This window comes from Lycium ferocissimum, chromosome 7 (genome assembly GCF_029784015.1).
Source record: "Lycium ferocissimum isolate CSIRO_LF1 chromosome 7, AGI_CSIRO_Lferr_CH_V1, whole genome shotgun sequence".
NCBI lineage: Eukaryota > Viridiplantae > Streptophyta > Magnoliopsida > Solanales > Solanaceae > Lycium > Lycium ferocissimum.
In genome coordinates this window covers 63,622,687-63,640,327 of record NC_081348.1, presented here as the reverse complement: position 1 = coordinate 63,640,327, position 17,641 = coordinate 63,622,687, and the positions used below count along the sequence as shown (strand labels likewise).

General features: G+C 37.8%; 1 protein-coding gene across 2 annotated transcripts; it reads left to right on the top strand.

Annotated features, from left to right (window-relative positions):
- Positions 1-1,167: 1,167 nt before the first annotated feature.
- On the top strand, positions 1,168-12,233 carry LOC132061817 (zinc transporter ZTP29). Of its 2 annotated transcripts, XM_059454465.1 has the most exons (12): positions 1,171-1,563; positions 2,386-2,444; positions 2,725-2,817; positions 3,324-3,413; positions 3,501-3,582; positions 6,081-6,136; positions 9,434-9,490; positions 10,003-10,043; positions 10,634-10,701; positions 10,855-10,911; positions 11,014-11,131; positions 11,679-12,233. In XM_059454465.1, the coding sequence occupies exons 1-12, from the start codon at positions 1,500-1,502 to the stop codon at positions 11,722-11,724; spliced, it is 831 nt and encodes a 276-aa protein (XP_059310448.1). In that variant the 5' UTR covers positions 1,171-1,499; the 3' UTR covers positions 11,725-12,233. The 2 variants fall into 2 exon arrangements, with proteins under 2 accessions (XP_059310449.1, XP_059310448.1); XM_059454466.1 differs by lacking the exon at positions 9,434-9,490 and having other exon boundaries at positions 1,168-1,563.
- Positions 12,234-17,641: the final 5,408 nt, after the last annotated feature.

Below are 17,641 nucleotides of genomic sequence, written 5' to 3'. Positions count from 1 at the left end.
CACTTGTTACATTCAATTTCCTTTTCCTTTTGATTATACAATCAAACCTCTCTATAACGACTTAGTTTATTCAATTATTTTTTAGCTGCTATAATGAAATATTATTATAGAGAATAAAAATTAATTCTAAAAGAAAATTTGATCGTTATAATAAAATGTTAATACTGTTATAAAAAAATCTGATTATATTCATTTGTTTCAACATACATATCATATCATTCGAACTTCAGTAACTTCAAAATTTTAAAAATTCAGGGTTTATTTTTGTAAATAATTTCTTTTGACTTGATAAGAGCAAACGGAGTTGTTAAGCTTCAGAATTCTACTAGTTGTGGGATGCTCCCTTCATTTTAATAACGGTTCATTTTAACAACTATTCACACATAATTTAATGTAACTCACCTTTAGCTTATAAAATGGAAAAAAATAATTTTAGAAACATTTTTTTGGACAAAAACAAACTCTCATATAGACTTTAACATAACCACAATGCTTTTTTCTTTCCAATTTGAGATAATCGGCCATCTATAGATTTTTGTCTAGAATATTTGAGAACTTAGGTCATTCACCTACGGTCTAAGTGGGTAATAGCCCGTTTGACTAAGTTTTTGAGAGGCTAAAAGTGCTTATTTTAAAAAATTGAGGCGTTTGACTAAGTTTTTTGATGAAAAAAAGTGCACATAGAGAGTATCAAAAGCTGTTTTTCAGAAGCTAAAAAAATAGTTTTTTTCCAAAAGTACTTTTTGAAAAAATACTTTTGAGAAAATACACTTAAAAACACTTTTTAAAAATTTAGTCAAATATCAATTATTGCTCAAAAGTGTTTTTTAAATTAATTGACCAAATACAAATTATTTTTCACAAAAAGTATTTTTTTTAAAAAACACTTTGAAAAATACACTTTTCAAAATAAGTTAAATTTTAAAAATTTGGCCAAATGGGTTAGAAGCTAGAGACATAAATTACAAATTACCAAAAAAAACAAAAAAAAAAAGAAGAAGAAGTGAATTTGACTTATTATAAAACTTGTGATTGTACATTTGCAAATTAAAAACAAATAATGGCTCTCAAACTAGTAGGAGTATATTGATTAAATGACCCTCCATAAAATATTATTATTTCAAAATTGCTCATATATACACAGGGTGATACGAGGGTCATATACCTCTCTATTCAGTAAAATCCTTTTTAACTAATTTCCTTCATCTTTTTTTATCCTAATGGCATCATTGTTTTAATTAAAAGAAATCAATTAATAGCTGCAGACAATAATAGAATTAAGAAGTTTGCATAGCCAAAAGCAACAAGTTTGTAATTTCTTGGACCCCTCAGTTTCCATTGTCTCTTTCTTCAAATATACACATTCTCTCATATATTTGATTGTATATTCAGGCTCCAAGATTTGATTTCTTCTTTCCTAGAGCCTAAATTATTTATTCTTGATAACCATTTGCTTCAAATAGATATTTTTTCTGGGCTTCAGAGCAAAGGGTTTTGCTATGGATTCTCAAATTCTTGTTGCACTTGGTCTTTCAATGTTGGGTGGCTTGAGTACCTCTTTAGGTGAGTTCAAAAGTTCCTTTTTTAGTTGTTTTTTCAGTTTGGAATAGTTTCTATTTTCTATCACAATCTGATAAGTGCTCTAATGTTATGTTTTTCTTCCCTAATTATCATATAGTTAGAGAAAAATAATGCTCCCTCTATCCCATTTTAAGTAACAACGAATTTTCTTTGAAGCTTGTGGTCTGATTAAGCCATAAAGGTTTATGTGGCAATACATAACCTTATTTAGGGTATTTGAAAGGTTGAATTGTTTCTAAATATAGAAATGGTTTTTTTTTTGTTTTTTGGATAGACCAAAAAGGGAAGTGTACCACATAAGTTGGGACAAATGAGGTATACTTTTGAGTAATGGAAGTCAAGTGTCTTTTTCATTTTTGTGCTCAATCCTTGGTGTCTTTTGTGTAAGCATAGTGAAAACCATACTGCTAAAACTTCAACTTTTATACATAGTTCCCTCTTAAAAACTATATAAAGCACATTGGGGAGTGGGGGCTGATGGTGCTATTACTTTATGGTGGTTGTTTCCATCTCCTTTGTGTGTTTTCAGTCAGAGTTGGAGCCAGGATTTGCAGTTTATGAGTTCTAAATTCTATAATAGCAATACGAAATGTAGTAACTGGGTTCTGAATTTAATTTTTGTACATATTTAGTGAATTTCTTAACGTAAATATAAGGTTTGAACTAAAGCTACTAGGTTCGGCTGAACCTGTAGCTCAGCTTCTAGCTCCGCCATTGTTTTCAGTTTCTTGAGCATTTGAAGCTATAAGGTCCTCCTAAGAAAGTTTAGTTATCTGATCTAATTTTGTCTTATCGTTTGAGCAGGTGCGCTTTTGGTGGTTATTAACCAGTCTCCAAACTTGAAGATGCTAGGACTTTTACAGGTGATGTTTAATTGTATATGTAAGAATGTCAGAAATAAAATGGTTAATTTCAGTGATTCATGGTTTATCTGTCACTTGCTTGTTTAGCATGCTGTCTTGGTAGATGTTTACTGTCGGTTATTTAATATATTCTCGGACTTGAGTATTTTAGCATTTGAACAGAAGAAAAGGATCATTTGATTTTTAAATACTGATGCTTTAAGCTTTCCGAGCTTTAAAGAACTCGTTATGTTCAACGGTGTAAATCCGAGAGACCTGAATAGTTTCTCCGGTTGTGCAGGGGTTTGCTGCTGGTCTTATGCTCAGCATATCATTCTTTGACTTGGCTCATAATGCTATAAACTCCATTGGCTTCTTGAAGGGAAACCTCTGGGTGAGCTATCTCCTAATTTCATTCTGAACTTTATCAATCTGTTTTCCACTTAGGGTGTGTTTGGTATGAAGGAAAATGTCTTCTTGGAAAATAAGTTGGTTTCTTACTTATTTTCTAGGTTTGGTAAGTAAGCAAAAGTATTATCTCATTAACATTTCTATGTAATCTAGCAAAACACTGTGGGGGTGGGATAGGGTGGGGGTTCGGGAGTCATGGGGGTGGGATGGTCCAAGGGTTGGGTATTAGGGTCGTTGGGTGGGTGGGAGGAGACAATGAACTTGGAATGTCACTTGTGTCTTATGGAACTTGTTTTTCCTACTTCCATTAGGGAATTCATTTTCCTCATTTTTAAGGAACTTGTTTTCCAAAAGAACTTGTTTTCCAAAATATTTTGACCAACCAAACATAGGAAAATTGGAAAAAGATGTTTTCCTCAATACCAAACACACCCTTAAAGAAGAAAAATACAGTTCTTGGATCTTGACTGCGAATCTTTGGGCTGTCAGTTTTTTGCAGGTGTTATCTTCTTTGCTCTTATCGCAAATTTCATCCCAGAACCTACACTTGCACCCATTTCAAGTGCCAAAGGCAAAAAGGTATGACGTGATTTGTTTTCTACAGGAGAAAATCTCATTCATGCAAAAAGTATTAAAGAATACAAATGGTTTTCTGCATGAGAACAGAAAGACGGAGATGATAGGGGTAAGGATATTATGAAGAAGCATCGCCGCCAAGTATTATTTAGTGGAATCATCACAGCAGTAGGTCAGTCTGCTGTATTGATTTGTTGATAATTCCATAAAATTTACAGCATTTTTGGTTCTGTTATGCTGTAAAACCTCCCTTTGAGTTCTCATTTCAAGAACTCCAAATGTTTGTGAACTAGGCCTGATGAAGTGCTATGTGTGGAAGCCTACTTTTGAGGTTTCTCGTTGTTTCAGAGTCTCACTACTAATATTTTATGCAAGAGTACATATATGCTTAAAATAAATCTTCATTTTAATGTCTCTGAAGTAGTAACACTCCACCTTCATGAGAGTTTTATTAGGTCGTTAACTTAGATTGATAATAAGTAGATAGCCCCCAAGTAAAGCATAATCTTGAGCAAATTCATTAAGAGGGATATAGTGTGGCCTGCATAATTTTATCTGGAGGCTTGTTCAGTTTCTGCAGTGCAAGGTTACATGCTCCTTTATAGTACCCATTTCTGGTATGAGAAGAATATTACAAGCTTACTCAAGTTCTTTTTCCTATCTAGTTTGTCATTAGAATTAAGTTTACCCGTCAATTAAGCTAAGGGTTTTTAGTAGGTGCCAGATGTACAAAGTCTTGTAGTTAAACCATTCCTTTCCCTTCATTCCTTATTGTCTGTTGCGAAGCTCTCCATTTGGACTGTCATGGTGTGACTTATATATGCTCAGAGTAATATGTCAGATTCTTCTTGTAGGGTGTGTTCGGTATGGAGGAAAACGTTTTCCAGAAAATGTTTTCCAATTTTCTCATGTTCGTTTGGTCAAAAATTTTAGAAAACATTTTCTTTTGAAAAACATTTTCCTCAAAATTGGGGAAAATGACTTCTCTAATAAAAATAGGGAAAACAAGTTCACAAGTTCATTCCACCAATCACCCTACCACCAAACCCCAACCACTCCCACCCCCCCCCCCCCCCACCCCACCCCACCCCCACCCGCCACGCCCCGCCCAAAAATAATTTTTTTTTGGAAAAAAAGTTTTGACATTATTTTTGGTTTTTTGCACCCCCACGCAAACCCCGCACGCTACCCCACACTCTAGCCCTCCCCTACGCCTACCCCCCCCCCCCCCCCCCCCCCCCAAAAAAAAAAAATATTTTTGAAAAAAAAGTTTTGACGTGTTTTTTGTTTTTGCCCCCCCCCCCCCCCCCCCCCCCAACCCAAACCCCGCACCCTACGCCCCCCTTCCCCCCAGCAAAAAATTTTTTTTAAAAAAAAAACAAGTTTTGACTGTTTTTTTGCACCCCGCACCCTACCCCTTACCACCCCCCGCAAAAAAAAATTAATATTTTTGAAAAAAAAAGTTTTGACGTTTTTTTTGTTTTTGCACCCCCCCCCCCCACCCAAACCCGGCACCCTACGCCCCCCCTCCCCCCAGCAAAAAAATTATTTTAAAAAAAAAAAACAAGTTTTGACTTTTTTTCCGCCCGCACCCCTACCCCTCCCCCCCCAAGCAAAAAATTTTTTTGACCTTTTTTTCGGTTTTTTGCACCCTCCAACCCCCACCCCACCCCACCCCGCACCCCCCCCCCCCCCCCCCCCCCCCCCCAAAATATTTTTTTTGAAAAAAAAGTTGACATTTGTTTTGGTTTTTTTCACCCCACCCCACCTCCCCTCCAAAAAAAAAATTGAAAAAAAGTTGACAATTATAAAAATTGAATGTTTGCGTGGTTAAAAATTAAAACTTTTGGAATAAAAAAAAAAATCAAAAGAAAATTTTTTTTTGGAGGGGGGCGTGGGGGAGTAGTTGGGTGGGTGGGAGTGGGGTGTGGGTGGGGTTGGGTTGGAGTTGGTGAGGCTTGGATGAGTATTTTCCGGAAAATGTTTTCTATCAACCAAATGAACATGAGAAAATAAGTAAGAAATTCACTTATTTTCCACTACCCAAACGAACATGAGAAAATAAGTGAAAATTCACTTATTTTCTAGGAAAACATTTTCCTCCATACCGAACACACCCGTAGTAAAAGTAGGTTTTCCTCAATAGGCAGCTGAAAATCATACTCCTTCCGTCCTATTTTATGTGAAGCCGTTCGGGATAAGTGGTTCAGAGCCCCTAATTTTTGGTGTGAATCTGGGCATAAATTCTTCATTTTTTCTGCAATAAAATTTACATATTTGAAAACTGCATGAAAAGTACTACAAGTCAGCGGACATAATAATTCGGAATATTTGAAAAAGTTTGATAAAGTCATAGTACAAGATTTCCTAGTATGAGATGTTCCTAAATTTCGAGACTTTTACAGATAAGAATTCTATATTACTTGCACCTATTTCTAGCAATCAAAAGTCATTTGTCAAGTCAAACATTTACTTGTACCCCCACATACTATGCAAGTCCAATTGACTTCTCAATCTCTGATTCTTCTTAAACTACACTTCATAGAATTAGATGAAAGGAGGAGTAGCAGTATGGAAATAGAAGAGAATGATGTATGCATTTGATCCATACTTTTCATTCAATATAAGATGTATTACATTTTATTTGTTTTTATTGGCTTTTATATCTAGGTATAAGCTTGCACAACTTTCCTGAAGGGATGGCTGTGTTCCTTGGATCAATGAAGGTAGTCCTCCTTTCTTGATTGTTGGATGTTTATAATCTTCTTTAACAATCACTTTAGTCATTGTTGCTCAACCTACGATTTCTATTTTAAGAATCGTATGAGTAACAATATTTCAATTAATAAATGGCACCTCAAATCAAAAACTAGTTGGAGTCGGCTATATGAATCGTCTATATCCATAAGAGGTACCCCGTGGGATAGTCGAGGGGCACACAAGTTGGCCCGGACACCACCGTCATCGAAAAAAAGAATCATCTTTACCCTATTCCATTCCGTACTAATAATTTGTCTTTTAAGGAAAATTAGGTACTCCCCAAAACTAGAGACTCTAAAATCTCAGACTTACACCTACTACATAAACATACAAGTTTCTAACCAGAATAAAGCACTTGTGGAAAACAATGGATTTAATGTAAGTGTAACAACAACAACTAGGCCTTAACTTGAACTAGTTGGTATCGTCTATGTAGATCAGTGTTATCAAAGGCGCGCTTAAGCCCTGAAGCGAGGCTCAAAACATGTTGAGCGCTTCGCCTCGCTTTAGTGTCGTCATCAAGGCTCTAAGACATACTTTTCCTTGTCCTCTTGGAGAGGTGACACTAGATGATTGATATTTCACTTTATCGTAATATTTTACAATTTCTTTGCCCATATATTTGTTATTCATGCTTATTATTATTAATCTTGGACTAAATATATATATATATATTTGTATTTTTGCACCATTGCGCTTTTTTTCATTAAAGCCCATGCTTTATTTGCACTTTGCGCTTAAAGACCCAGCTAACCTTAGAGCTTTTTTGCGCTTTTCGCTTTTGATAACACTGATATAGATTCCTTACTTCCAGTTGTTGTATTCTTTGCTAAGCTCACATTATTTGTAAGGGGGTATAGGCCTTTTAAGATTTCCCTCAATGTGATTTTTGGTTTGCCTCAGTCCCTTTCATCACGTTTAATCATCATCACCGGTGAATATGGAGGTTACACAGGGTATCGCCAAGGCATCTGAGGCGACCTTCTATTTATTCTCTGTGTGCTACTCCATCTTAAACATCAACACTTCTATGACATTCAGCTTTTTGATATATTTAACTTAGAGAACTGATAGTCACTCTCATATAATATTGCTGGTCTTCATAAATGTTTTATAAGACACGCCTTTTGTTAGGTAATACCGTAACGGTGGTTGAAGATTAAAAGAAAAGTAGCAAATAAGCTTTAGAAAACATACATTTAAGTAATGTGAAATATCTTAATCAAATTAAGAGCGAGAACCAATTGTTGTGATAACTGAAAAGATTCTTTAACATGTTTTATGGGGGCATAGAATACGGATAATTTTGAAACGTAAATTACTTAGAAACTTGTTTAGTCATGGTTGTTCAACTTACAAAATATTGGTTTTATTCTGTTTGGGGAAGTGTCAGCATTAAAATTTAGATACATACACTTAGGGTGTGTTCAGTATGGAGGAACCAATTTTCCCATGTTCGGTTAGTCAAAATTTTGGAAAACATTTTCTCTAGGAAAACATGTTCCTTAAAAATGAGGAAAATGACTTCCCTAGTGGAATTAGGGAAAACAAGTTCCACAAATGACATTCCACATTGATTGTGTCCTCCCCACCCCCGTAGCCCCCATCCCCACCACCCACCACCCCACACCTTTACACCCACCCCGACCTCCCATAGTATTTTGTCTAGATTATATACAAATGCTTTTAGGATAATATTTTTTGCTCACGTACCGAACACAAGAAAATAAGAAATCCACTTATTTTCCTTCATACGAACACCCCCTTGGTAATGTGAAATATCTTAATAAAATGCTTAAATTGTAGCAAAAAACCATCTTTGCGATAACTGGAAAAACTTTTCAACATATTTATTGTGCATAAAGTAGACATTTCTTGGATATAAATTGCATGGGACAACCTTTATAGAAAAAGGAAATTGCATAGAACAAAAAATAAATGAGGACAACGCAGTCAACAGCCCCAGTATTTCTGGTCATAATCTGCTTCAACCTCATTCTTGTTACATTGGAGAGGGATGATTCCCCATATCAACTCCCAACTTTTCCTTTATTGTTTCTATGGTCAGTCTACTGGACCAACTGCATTGAACTACAGGGCAGGGAATTGCATGAAGGCATTCTTCTCTTGCGTCTCTACACGTAGATTTTTGGATAAACTTAGGTACCGTTTGCTGTTCGGATATAAGAATGGAAGTGCGAGAAAACTAACTTTCTTGTTTGGCTTCAAGCAAGCTGAACTAATGCTGCTACTGATACATTACCTGTTAGTTGCAGAAAGAGTAATGGTTATAACTTTGTTTGGTTTGGTGAGAAGACACTTGTGAAGTCTTTTTCTTGAAATAGACAAAAGATCTCAGTCTGCGCTTAAGTCCTAAACAAGTTAAGATCGGCTATCTTCACTGAGCATGTTATTCCATTTAAACTCATCTCATGCGAATGGTATGCAAATACAGATACAAGGTATTAGACTTTTTTATATTTTCTAAATGTATAAATCTCTGAAAGGCTAAACCACCATAGTTCCTCTTAAAAGTGCTAACATGTCTATCCTAACTAATATGTATCGCCTATACAAATCTTTTTCTCCCGTTGTGCCATATCTTTCGCCAACTCTGCATGGATTCCAGATATTTTAGGTCCTTCAAGACAACTTCCTTCCATGTGATTTTAGGTCTACCTCACCCTCTTTTAATACCTTCACTTACCATGGTATCACAGCTACAGATTGCTGCATCTGGCGGTCGACGCAGGACATGAACGGATCATCTCGACCGGCATTTTCTCATTTTATCCTTGATGTGTGCTACTTGAACCTTCTAGTGAAAGTTATCATTTTTAATCTTGTCTAATCTTGTATGTTCACACATCTGTCTTAGCATCTGCGTTTCTCCGACATTCATCTTGCGGATGTGTTAAAACTTTAGTGGCCCAACATTCACTCCCATGTAGCATTTGCTGGTCTTATAAGTGGTCTATAGAACTTACCTTTCACTTTTGTAGGCATCCTTCAATTACATAACACCCTGCTGACACTTTATATTTTAACTTCCGATTTTGATTCTATGTGCAACATCTTCATTTATCATTTCATTCTCACGGAACAAGCCCATATATCTAAATTGTTTGCATTAAGGCACTGCAGTCCCATCTAACTTCACCTAAATTCACTCTTCTTATGTTGACTAAACTTGCAGTGCAATTGATCCTCAGTTATAAACTTATGATTGTTTAGATTCTGTTTTTGTCATGCTTTTCTTTTAGGGACTTCGAGTTGGTTTAAACTTGGCTCTTGCTATTGCTTTACACAACATACCAGAGGTATGCTTTCGTACAAATCGACCAGTCTATTTCCTGATTTCTGTTTGTTTCTTGAGTGCAAGTATACAGGAATGGACTCCTTACCACAGCTATAATGTGTGATATCTTATCCTATCCCAATGTGTATGTGTATGTACTTGATTGCTGTATTATTCTTGGTTTCATTCATTTTTGGCTCTATGAACATGTTATTCAATTTTTCTCCGCTGAGCAGATTGTTTTTGATTAAATAACAAAATGAATGTGCTTATCAGTTCATCCAAGAGCCATGTATGGCCCATATTTGAAGATAAGGCCTGTGCATATTCTGAGCACTAATTCTTTCGAACATTTTCCATATTATACCAAATCCCTAGCTGAGTTAGGGTTGAGGCATAGTTGCTTGAATGGTTGATTGATTGACAATGCCTGGTATGGTATCTACTGTAAAACAGTGGATAGTCTTGCCAAAATAGGTATATTTTAACAATCAACATGTTGTTCTTAGATGTTCTTATGTGATGTGCTTGCAGGGTGTTGCTGTTGCACTTCCAGTTTATTTTGCGACACAGAGGTAATGGTTCCTAGTAGACTAACTTAGTATTAATAAGGGTAGCATCTTTTGCTATTGCGTCAATCTTGGTTTCTATTATTAGGTCAATTTTCTAATTATTTATGGACTCCAAGCACGTAAACATCCTATCTTCAATTAAGTCAGGTCAAATGAATGTGGTTTCGCCATAGAGTCGTGTTATCTGTACATACTTATGCTAGAGGCCTTAAGGCTATTTGAATCATAAGACTTACAGTAAGGCTATTTAAATTAAAAGACTTACATGCACATAACTAAAGTTGCTGGAGCTTTAGAGTATAAGAAATTAAAATGCAGATAGTAAGAAAGCTCAACTAAATGAAACCCTTTTGCTCCTGCTCTCCAACAAAAGGTAGCAATAAGATGCTCTCGTCACTTTGATTGGTAATTTCCTCTGCTCAGAACAATTTATCAAGGCTCTATCAATGGCATTGCAAGGATAATGTTCTAGTTGGTCATGCAATAACTAAAGAACAAACATAATCAGTTTTACCAAGATCATATTGTTGTATGCGCTATCTCATTTTTTTCTTACACAGTTGAAATTTATATGGTGAGTCTATGTGTCTCAGCAAATGGCAGGCATTCAAATTGGCAACACTTTCAGGTCTTGCAGAGCCCCTGGGTGTTATTATTGTGGGTTAGTACCTGATATTCATGTCTTTTTTTCTTGAGAAGGTTAAGATTTTACCTGATATTCATGTCTTTTAGTTTAAATAGAACATAAAAGTGTACATGAAACAGTGAATTTGTTCAGATTTCATTAGTTTCTTTAAACATGAATGAACTGCAGGATATCTATTTCCAAGCAGCTTGAATCCTGAAATTCTGGAGGGCCTCTTGGGAGCAGGTTGAAATGATTTTTATTTACTTGAAGTTTCTTGACTGATGAGAAAGTAAAAACATATAATTTTGAATTATTGTATTCTCTAATGGATCATGTTGCTTTCAGTGGGAGGGGTGATGGCATTTTTAACCCTACATGAGATGCTTCCATTGGCATTTGACTATGCCGGTCAGAAGCGAGCTGTCAAAGCTGTCTTCTTTGGAATGGCTTTCATGTCTGCCAGGTGAGATAACTTCTGCCAACATCAACGTTACTCCTGGTTGTTACAAGGCACTGCTAAATATTGTACTTCCACTTGAAAGGTTCCGAGCTTCAATGAGTTACATTACATGTATTCGACAGCAACTTGATTTCTTTTTTTGTTTCCATGCTTTTGATCTGGTGGAACCTCCTTTGCTTGATCCAATTTTTTTTTAACATAATCTATACTATAGAAATGGAAGTATACTAACTTTTAGATGCTAATGGTTGAAGTATAATCTTATGGAGGACTCCATTTTTCAGTTAATGCTAGTAATTAAGGAACTCAGTAATACCAGCATACTACCAATGCTGATAGTTCTTTCATCTGCTGATACAAATAATTACTAAGGAATCTTGCTGTATTTACATAGTTGTTGTAAAGGTCGCTTCCTTTCTAAATTTGTTTGTCATGGGCATGGCACCTACCTTATCAATATTGATTTCGTTGCCTGCTTTTGCTTTCTCCTTCGCTTCCTTTCTTTTTCTTTTATACTTTTGCTGTAATTTTACCTTCTCTCCTATTGCAGCCTGTATTTCCTTGAGAGGAGCTTGCCAGCAGACATGAGCTTGTAGTTCTCACTTCTCAGTCATACGGTGTTTCATTACTCGTGCTGCTCAACTTCAATGGAACCTTTTCGGGGTGCTAAGCTTCAATAGTACCATATGCATTCTTACAAAATCCATGAGGCATGACATTTGGTTTGGCAAGCTGAATGGAAGTGAAGGTATAACAGTTTCTGAGATTGTTTTATAGTAAAATAGGAGATGCACATGTCTGAAGTCTCATATATGAACAAAAGATACATGGGCAAAAAATGGAAAAATAAAAAAGGCAGGCAGTTGAAATACTGAAGATTGATCTAAATGGTGGACGGTGAGCTGTGTAATATCAATATCAATTATTATAAAGATAATGAAACGTATAGCATCTGAATCTTTAGCAGAAAGAGGTATGGCCGATGAATATTGTATTGTGTGGTTATTTTACGAATGGTCACCTAACTTTCAATTTATTGTACCAATGTCATAAAATTTACTTTTATAATGAAAAAAGTACTCAACTACATTTATATTACAGAAAATGTAAATTCAGTCTGGAAAACACAACTAGTCCGCCATTTTCGCAACTCAGGTAATTACCTTTTAGGGCCGCCCTAAAAGACAGCCGGCAAATGTATATTTTTTTATATTAAATATAAATATACATATTTACCCAAAAAAATAAAACTAAAATCTAAATATACATATTGTATTCATAAATATACATAGTTCATGTCTTATGTTGTATATTTTGGGCAATTCTCGTAATTAATTTTGGCGGATGGGTTAAAATGAAAAAATCCCTTAAATATACTCATGTGGCACAACTTAAAAAGTAAAAGAAAACTTAGTGCGGGTTGTCTCTCCTGTGTGGTTTGAGAGCTATTGCACAAGAGCGGGGTTTACCGTGTGCGCACTCGATGGGTAGCGGTACGTGGGTTCCCTTGTCATTAAAAAAGGGATTTTTACATTCTATGTAGATTTAGGAAAGTTAATTACCCGATTTAGCCCATGTTTTAAAAATTACCCGAGTTAGTCGCTTTCTCCGGCAACACAATCAGCAACAGCAACTGCTGATGGTTTTATTCTTCCTTATGCAATTTTTTATTCTTTTTGTTTTTTAAGTATTTAAATTTTGTTTCACAACTGTAGCGCTACACTTTTATACGGCGTAGAAGTGTGTATAAACACCTCTATACATTATACCTCTATACATTATGTATGAACCCCTTTATATATAAACACCTCTTGTATAAGTTTGTATAATATTGTATACTAGTGTAAAAGTGTTTTGCACCTCTTGTATAAATTTATATAATCTTGTATACCAGTGTACAAGTGTGTATAAACACCTCTTATACATTATTATACACTTTTATACAAGGTTGATACATTGTCTACCTGTGTATAAAGTTATTTATTGTTGTATAATGTTGTATATCGTGAAAAAGTGGCTACGCGGGCTGTAATTTAAAAATATGGCTACACAAATGTAATTTTGTATGCTAGATTGTACATTGTAGAAATTTCCCCTTAAAAAAAAGTAAAAGAAAGGGAAAAGGGCTAAATATACCCCTCTATTTTGTTTTAATAACTAACTTTACCCTCCGTTAGTGATTGTGGATAAATATACCCCTGCCGACTTCAAATTTCACATCCGTACCCCTATTTGGATGGAAAACCCCAAATCAATTTAAAAACCCGATTTCAATTGAAATTACCCAATTCTTTTGCTGACCCGCCCCGATCCACTTAATTAATTTAACCCTAAATATAAACACTCCAACCCATTTTCCTTCTGTTTGTTATGCTGTGAAAATCCAAGGACAAACAAGTCAGTTGATCAATCATAATGATTGTAAAAAAAACTAGCAAATGCTTCTTAGTTTTGCTTGTTTGGCGCAACTTATAGTATCAGTTTAACAATGTTTATGAAGGTGAATAAGCTAATTGGCCTGTACAAATATATGGCTTGCAGGTTATTAAAATTAATGCTATGCGTGGCTAGGCTATGTCAAACTGGCAGCAAATTCTGTTTCACACACTTGATCATAGAACAAGCAAGATATATGTTAAGTGCTTGTTTAACGACAAATTAAGGCGTGAATCAACTAAAATTGGAGTCATTTACTTCTCCATATATACAAGAACATCACAGCTACCTGGGTTCTTCGAATAATAAAATATGGAGGTTCAAATTTTTTTGTAGTTGTTGTTCCTTGTGTAAATCTCTTGGGAGTCACTATTAAGAGCTTTTAAGAGTAGTAGCTACTGGATTAGAGCTTAAAACTTGAAGAACCAACCAAGAAAACTCCAATGACAGCCGTTAATGGAGCTCGGAGCTTGAGTTTAAATTCCGGGTTTTCGCATCCGAGCTTCATTTTGAGTGGGATTATTGCAAAAGATCGGGAACGTATTGGGAAGTTCATATATATGAAATTTGGGGTTTCTTGAAGAAGATTTGAGGTGGTTTTTGAATGAATTTCAATTGCAAATTAGTGGGGGATTTCGGCTGTAAATTGAGGTATAATTTGAGAGCTTGTTACTGGATTTTTCCATTCCCAGTCTTCAAGTGAAGCTTAATTGATTCAAAAAGGGCATAATCATTTTCAAATTTACCATTTGTCATAATCCTTCGTTGTTTTTTTGGTAAGGATGAAAAAAATTTAACTATGGTGGTGAGTCTTTGGATTTAATGTGGTTTGGGTTTTAATTTGGTGGGCTGCGGATCGGGTTTAATTGGATATCAGAGCAGGTCTATCCTACGGAGTCTACAAGCCGTGTCTAGTAGAAGCTTGTTTAAAAGTATGTTGTGCACCACATTATATAAACAGGAAACTACAAGGTATTTAGGAGTTCGTTACCCATCTTTCAGATCCAATTCGTGTTGTAGAGCTAAGTCATAGGAGTTGCGCTTGGTATTTGTATACAGAAATGCCTGTGACTAGGAAGAGCACAACTAGCCAGAAGGCTAATGCAGCAGCAGGTGAGGGTACCAGCGTGGTACCACCAGCTGACGTGGCCCAGTCTGAGGCCCATGGTGAGACACCCTCTCAACCATCTTCGACTCCTCCACTGCCTGAGAAGCTTCCGAGAGAGACAGCACTTCCAGTTCCCCATCCTGTGCCATCTGATCAGGATATCAAGATTGCAGTACATTTATTGGCACAGATAGTGGCTACGTAGCGACAACCGAGAGCACCGGCTAGTGCGGGGCTTTCTGAGGGACCCAATAGTCTGAGGGTTCGCGAGTTTATAGCTTTGGACCCTCCAGAGCATACGGGGACAAGTCGGGATGAGGATCCACAAAATTTCGCCGATCGCCTTCACGAAATTCGGGGAGATGCATGCTTCGAGGCTGAGGCAAGAGAGCTGGCAACCTTTGGGTGCAAGACACTTAGCGCGTCCTTCGGTACGAGGGATGGGAGAGTTCGAGGGGACTGAGGCACTAGCCCGGAGAGTGCGGTGACTTTCGCAGGCAACCCCATAGACCATTACTTTCGCAGATTGGGAGGCGGTTGATCCGTTCTTGGCCCTTCAGCGGGGCAATATGAGTGTTCGGTGGTATTGTCTCCGATTTGATTCACGGCCAGCACGCCCTATCTCTCGTCGACCTCGGACGCACCACGATTCACCCCGGCTGATAAAGCAGATTCTGCACCAGAGCATGTCGAGGGCCCTTGCTGCCGACCAGCCCCCCGCGGAACGCACAAGATGGAGTCCTCCCCGATTCAAAGCCGCTCTAACCCGCAGAGCGAGACGCCACACGGTTACCAAGAGGACAGAGAGGCAAGAAAGATAAGAGCGAGGTCCGCCGGTTACCGTGGTGGTTTCAGACACCATATTATGGCAAAGTCACCCAGCCACCGACTACCCTCTCCTCGTTCCGTGTCATATTATCGACGCGCACACATTCCGTTAAGACTAGGTGGACAAACCTTGTTAATCGTGCATCAAAGCAGCATGTGTCTGTGTGCGTACGTAGGTAACCGCGCCGCATTGTGATAATCACAAGATGCACATTACGGCGATATTAGTACGGTTCACATGCTTATTATCCATGTGGTCGTCCGGTCACATAACGAGAGATTTCACGAGAGAGGGCGAGGGTGGCATGGCACGGCCCAGGGATTCCCCGGTAGCAGGTCATCCTCGTCAGTGCGTCCCTCAGGGCACGAGTCACAGTCGTCAGTTGGTAGAGGTCGAGGTAGAGGCGAAGCTTCCAGTTCAGGCTGTAGTTAGAACCGCATCTATGTCTTAATAGACTAGACAAGACAAGTGTCATGTTAGACTTCCAGAGTTGGTTAGCCGGCTTGGCTCATTTATGATATTGTCCGCATTCATGACTTAACCAAGTAGTTATGTTTAATATTATGACTTACTATGTTTTACAAAGGCTCATTATGCATTTCACGTTTTATTTTCGCTCATGTATGCCTCATGATAATTCAGCAAGCCATGTGGTTCGCTCGGTCATATGCAGTTAGGCACCGAGTGCCGTGTTACGCCCAGGCCATGGTTCGGGGCGTGACAAAGTTTGGTATCGAGCCTAGGTTCAAGTGTCTTTGGGGAGCTATGAAACCGTGTCCGATTAGTCGGATCACTTTTATATGTGTGAGTACGTACATATAAAATGGTTGATCACCAAGATATTTAGGATTGTCTCACTTCCTTTATATTCTAGATCGTGCAGTTAGAGCAGTACTTTTTAGGATGCCTTTCTAATTCGTGCGTGTTCGTATTTTCAGAAAATGCCTGCGAAAAAGAAATACACCGAAGGTATGACCACGACGTGAGAGTTACTACAGGAGCAACTCGCGAAAGACCGTTCCGACTCGGAGACCCATGACTAACCACTCCTACAAAGACACTGCTCCTGTATCTGGGGATGTTGGAAGTCTTGTCAACATGCTACTTCAACCCGGTAGCAACTCGGTCCAACGTCGTGGATACCGGGGTCAAGTTCAGGAAATAATGGAGAGTCTTCTAAGACTAAGGATTTTCTCAGAATGAATTTCCCATTCTTCACGGGGACAAAGAACGATGAATACCCTCAGGACTACATTGATGCTCTTCAGAAAATTTTCAGGATTTTGTCGGTCACAGAAACAGAAGCAACTACTTTTGGAGCTCATCAGCTACAGAACATTACTAACACTTGGTATGAATCTTGGGAATTATTCCGAGGTGAGGATGCACCTGATGCTACATGGGATGAATTTATAAATGCATTCCTGGACCATTTCATGTAATAGAGTCGGGGAGGCTAAAGCCGAACAGTGTCAAGCTTGCGTAATGGCGGGTCGGTTCGGATTACTATTTGGAATTTGTTAGTCGGCTAAGCATGCTCCACGTATAGTGTTGGACATGAGAGTAAGGGTGAGAAGGTTCGTTGGAGGTCTTGATTCCCATTTGTGTGACAACAATATTAACACTTAAGGTGAATGAGGGGATGACTATCTCCAAGATGGTTGCTTTTGTGCAAGGGAACGAGACAAGGTTGAAGGAGGAGGAAGCCTTGCAGAAAGAGAAAGACAAGGAGTTCAACAAGAGGGTTAAGTCTACCGGACAGTTCAGAGGTAATGGAAATAGAAAGTTCTTAAAAGAACGGGTCGGCGGGACTGCTCTGTCCCCATGACAAAGAAAGCCCAGGTCCCTAAGTCTTGTAATGATAAGAAAGCACTTTCAGGCCATCAAGTTCTTACCAAAGCAGTGTGGGTCAGTCGACTTATACCAATCCAATATGCGGCAAGTGTGGTAAGAGACACCCAGGCGAGTGTCCTATGGGTATGGATATATGCCATGGTTGTGGCTAGAGGGGTCATTTTCGAGAGAGAGATTTGTCGTCGTCCCAGGCAAGGTCTTTGGAGGTAATGTGTACAGGTCCACAAATTTAGCGGCTCATCACAATCGCCCGATCGGGGGCGGGCGTGGAACGGCGGAGTCGACC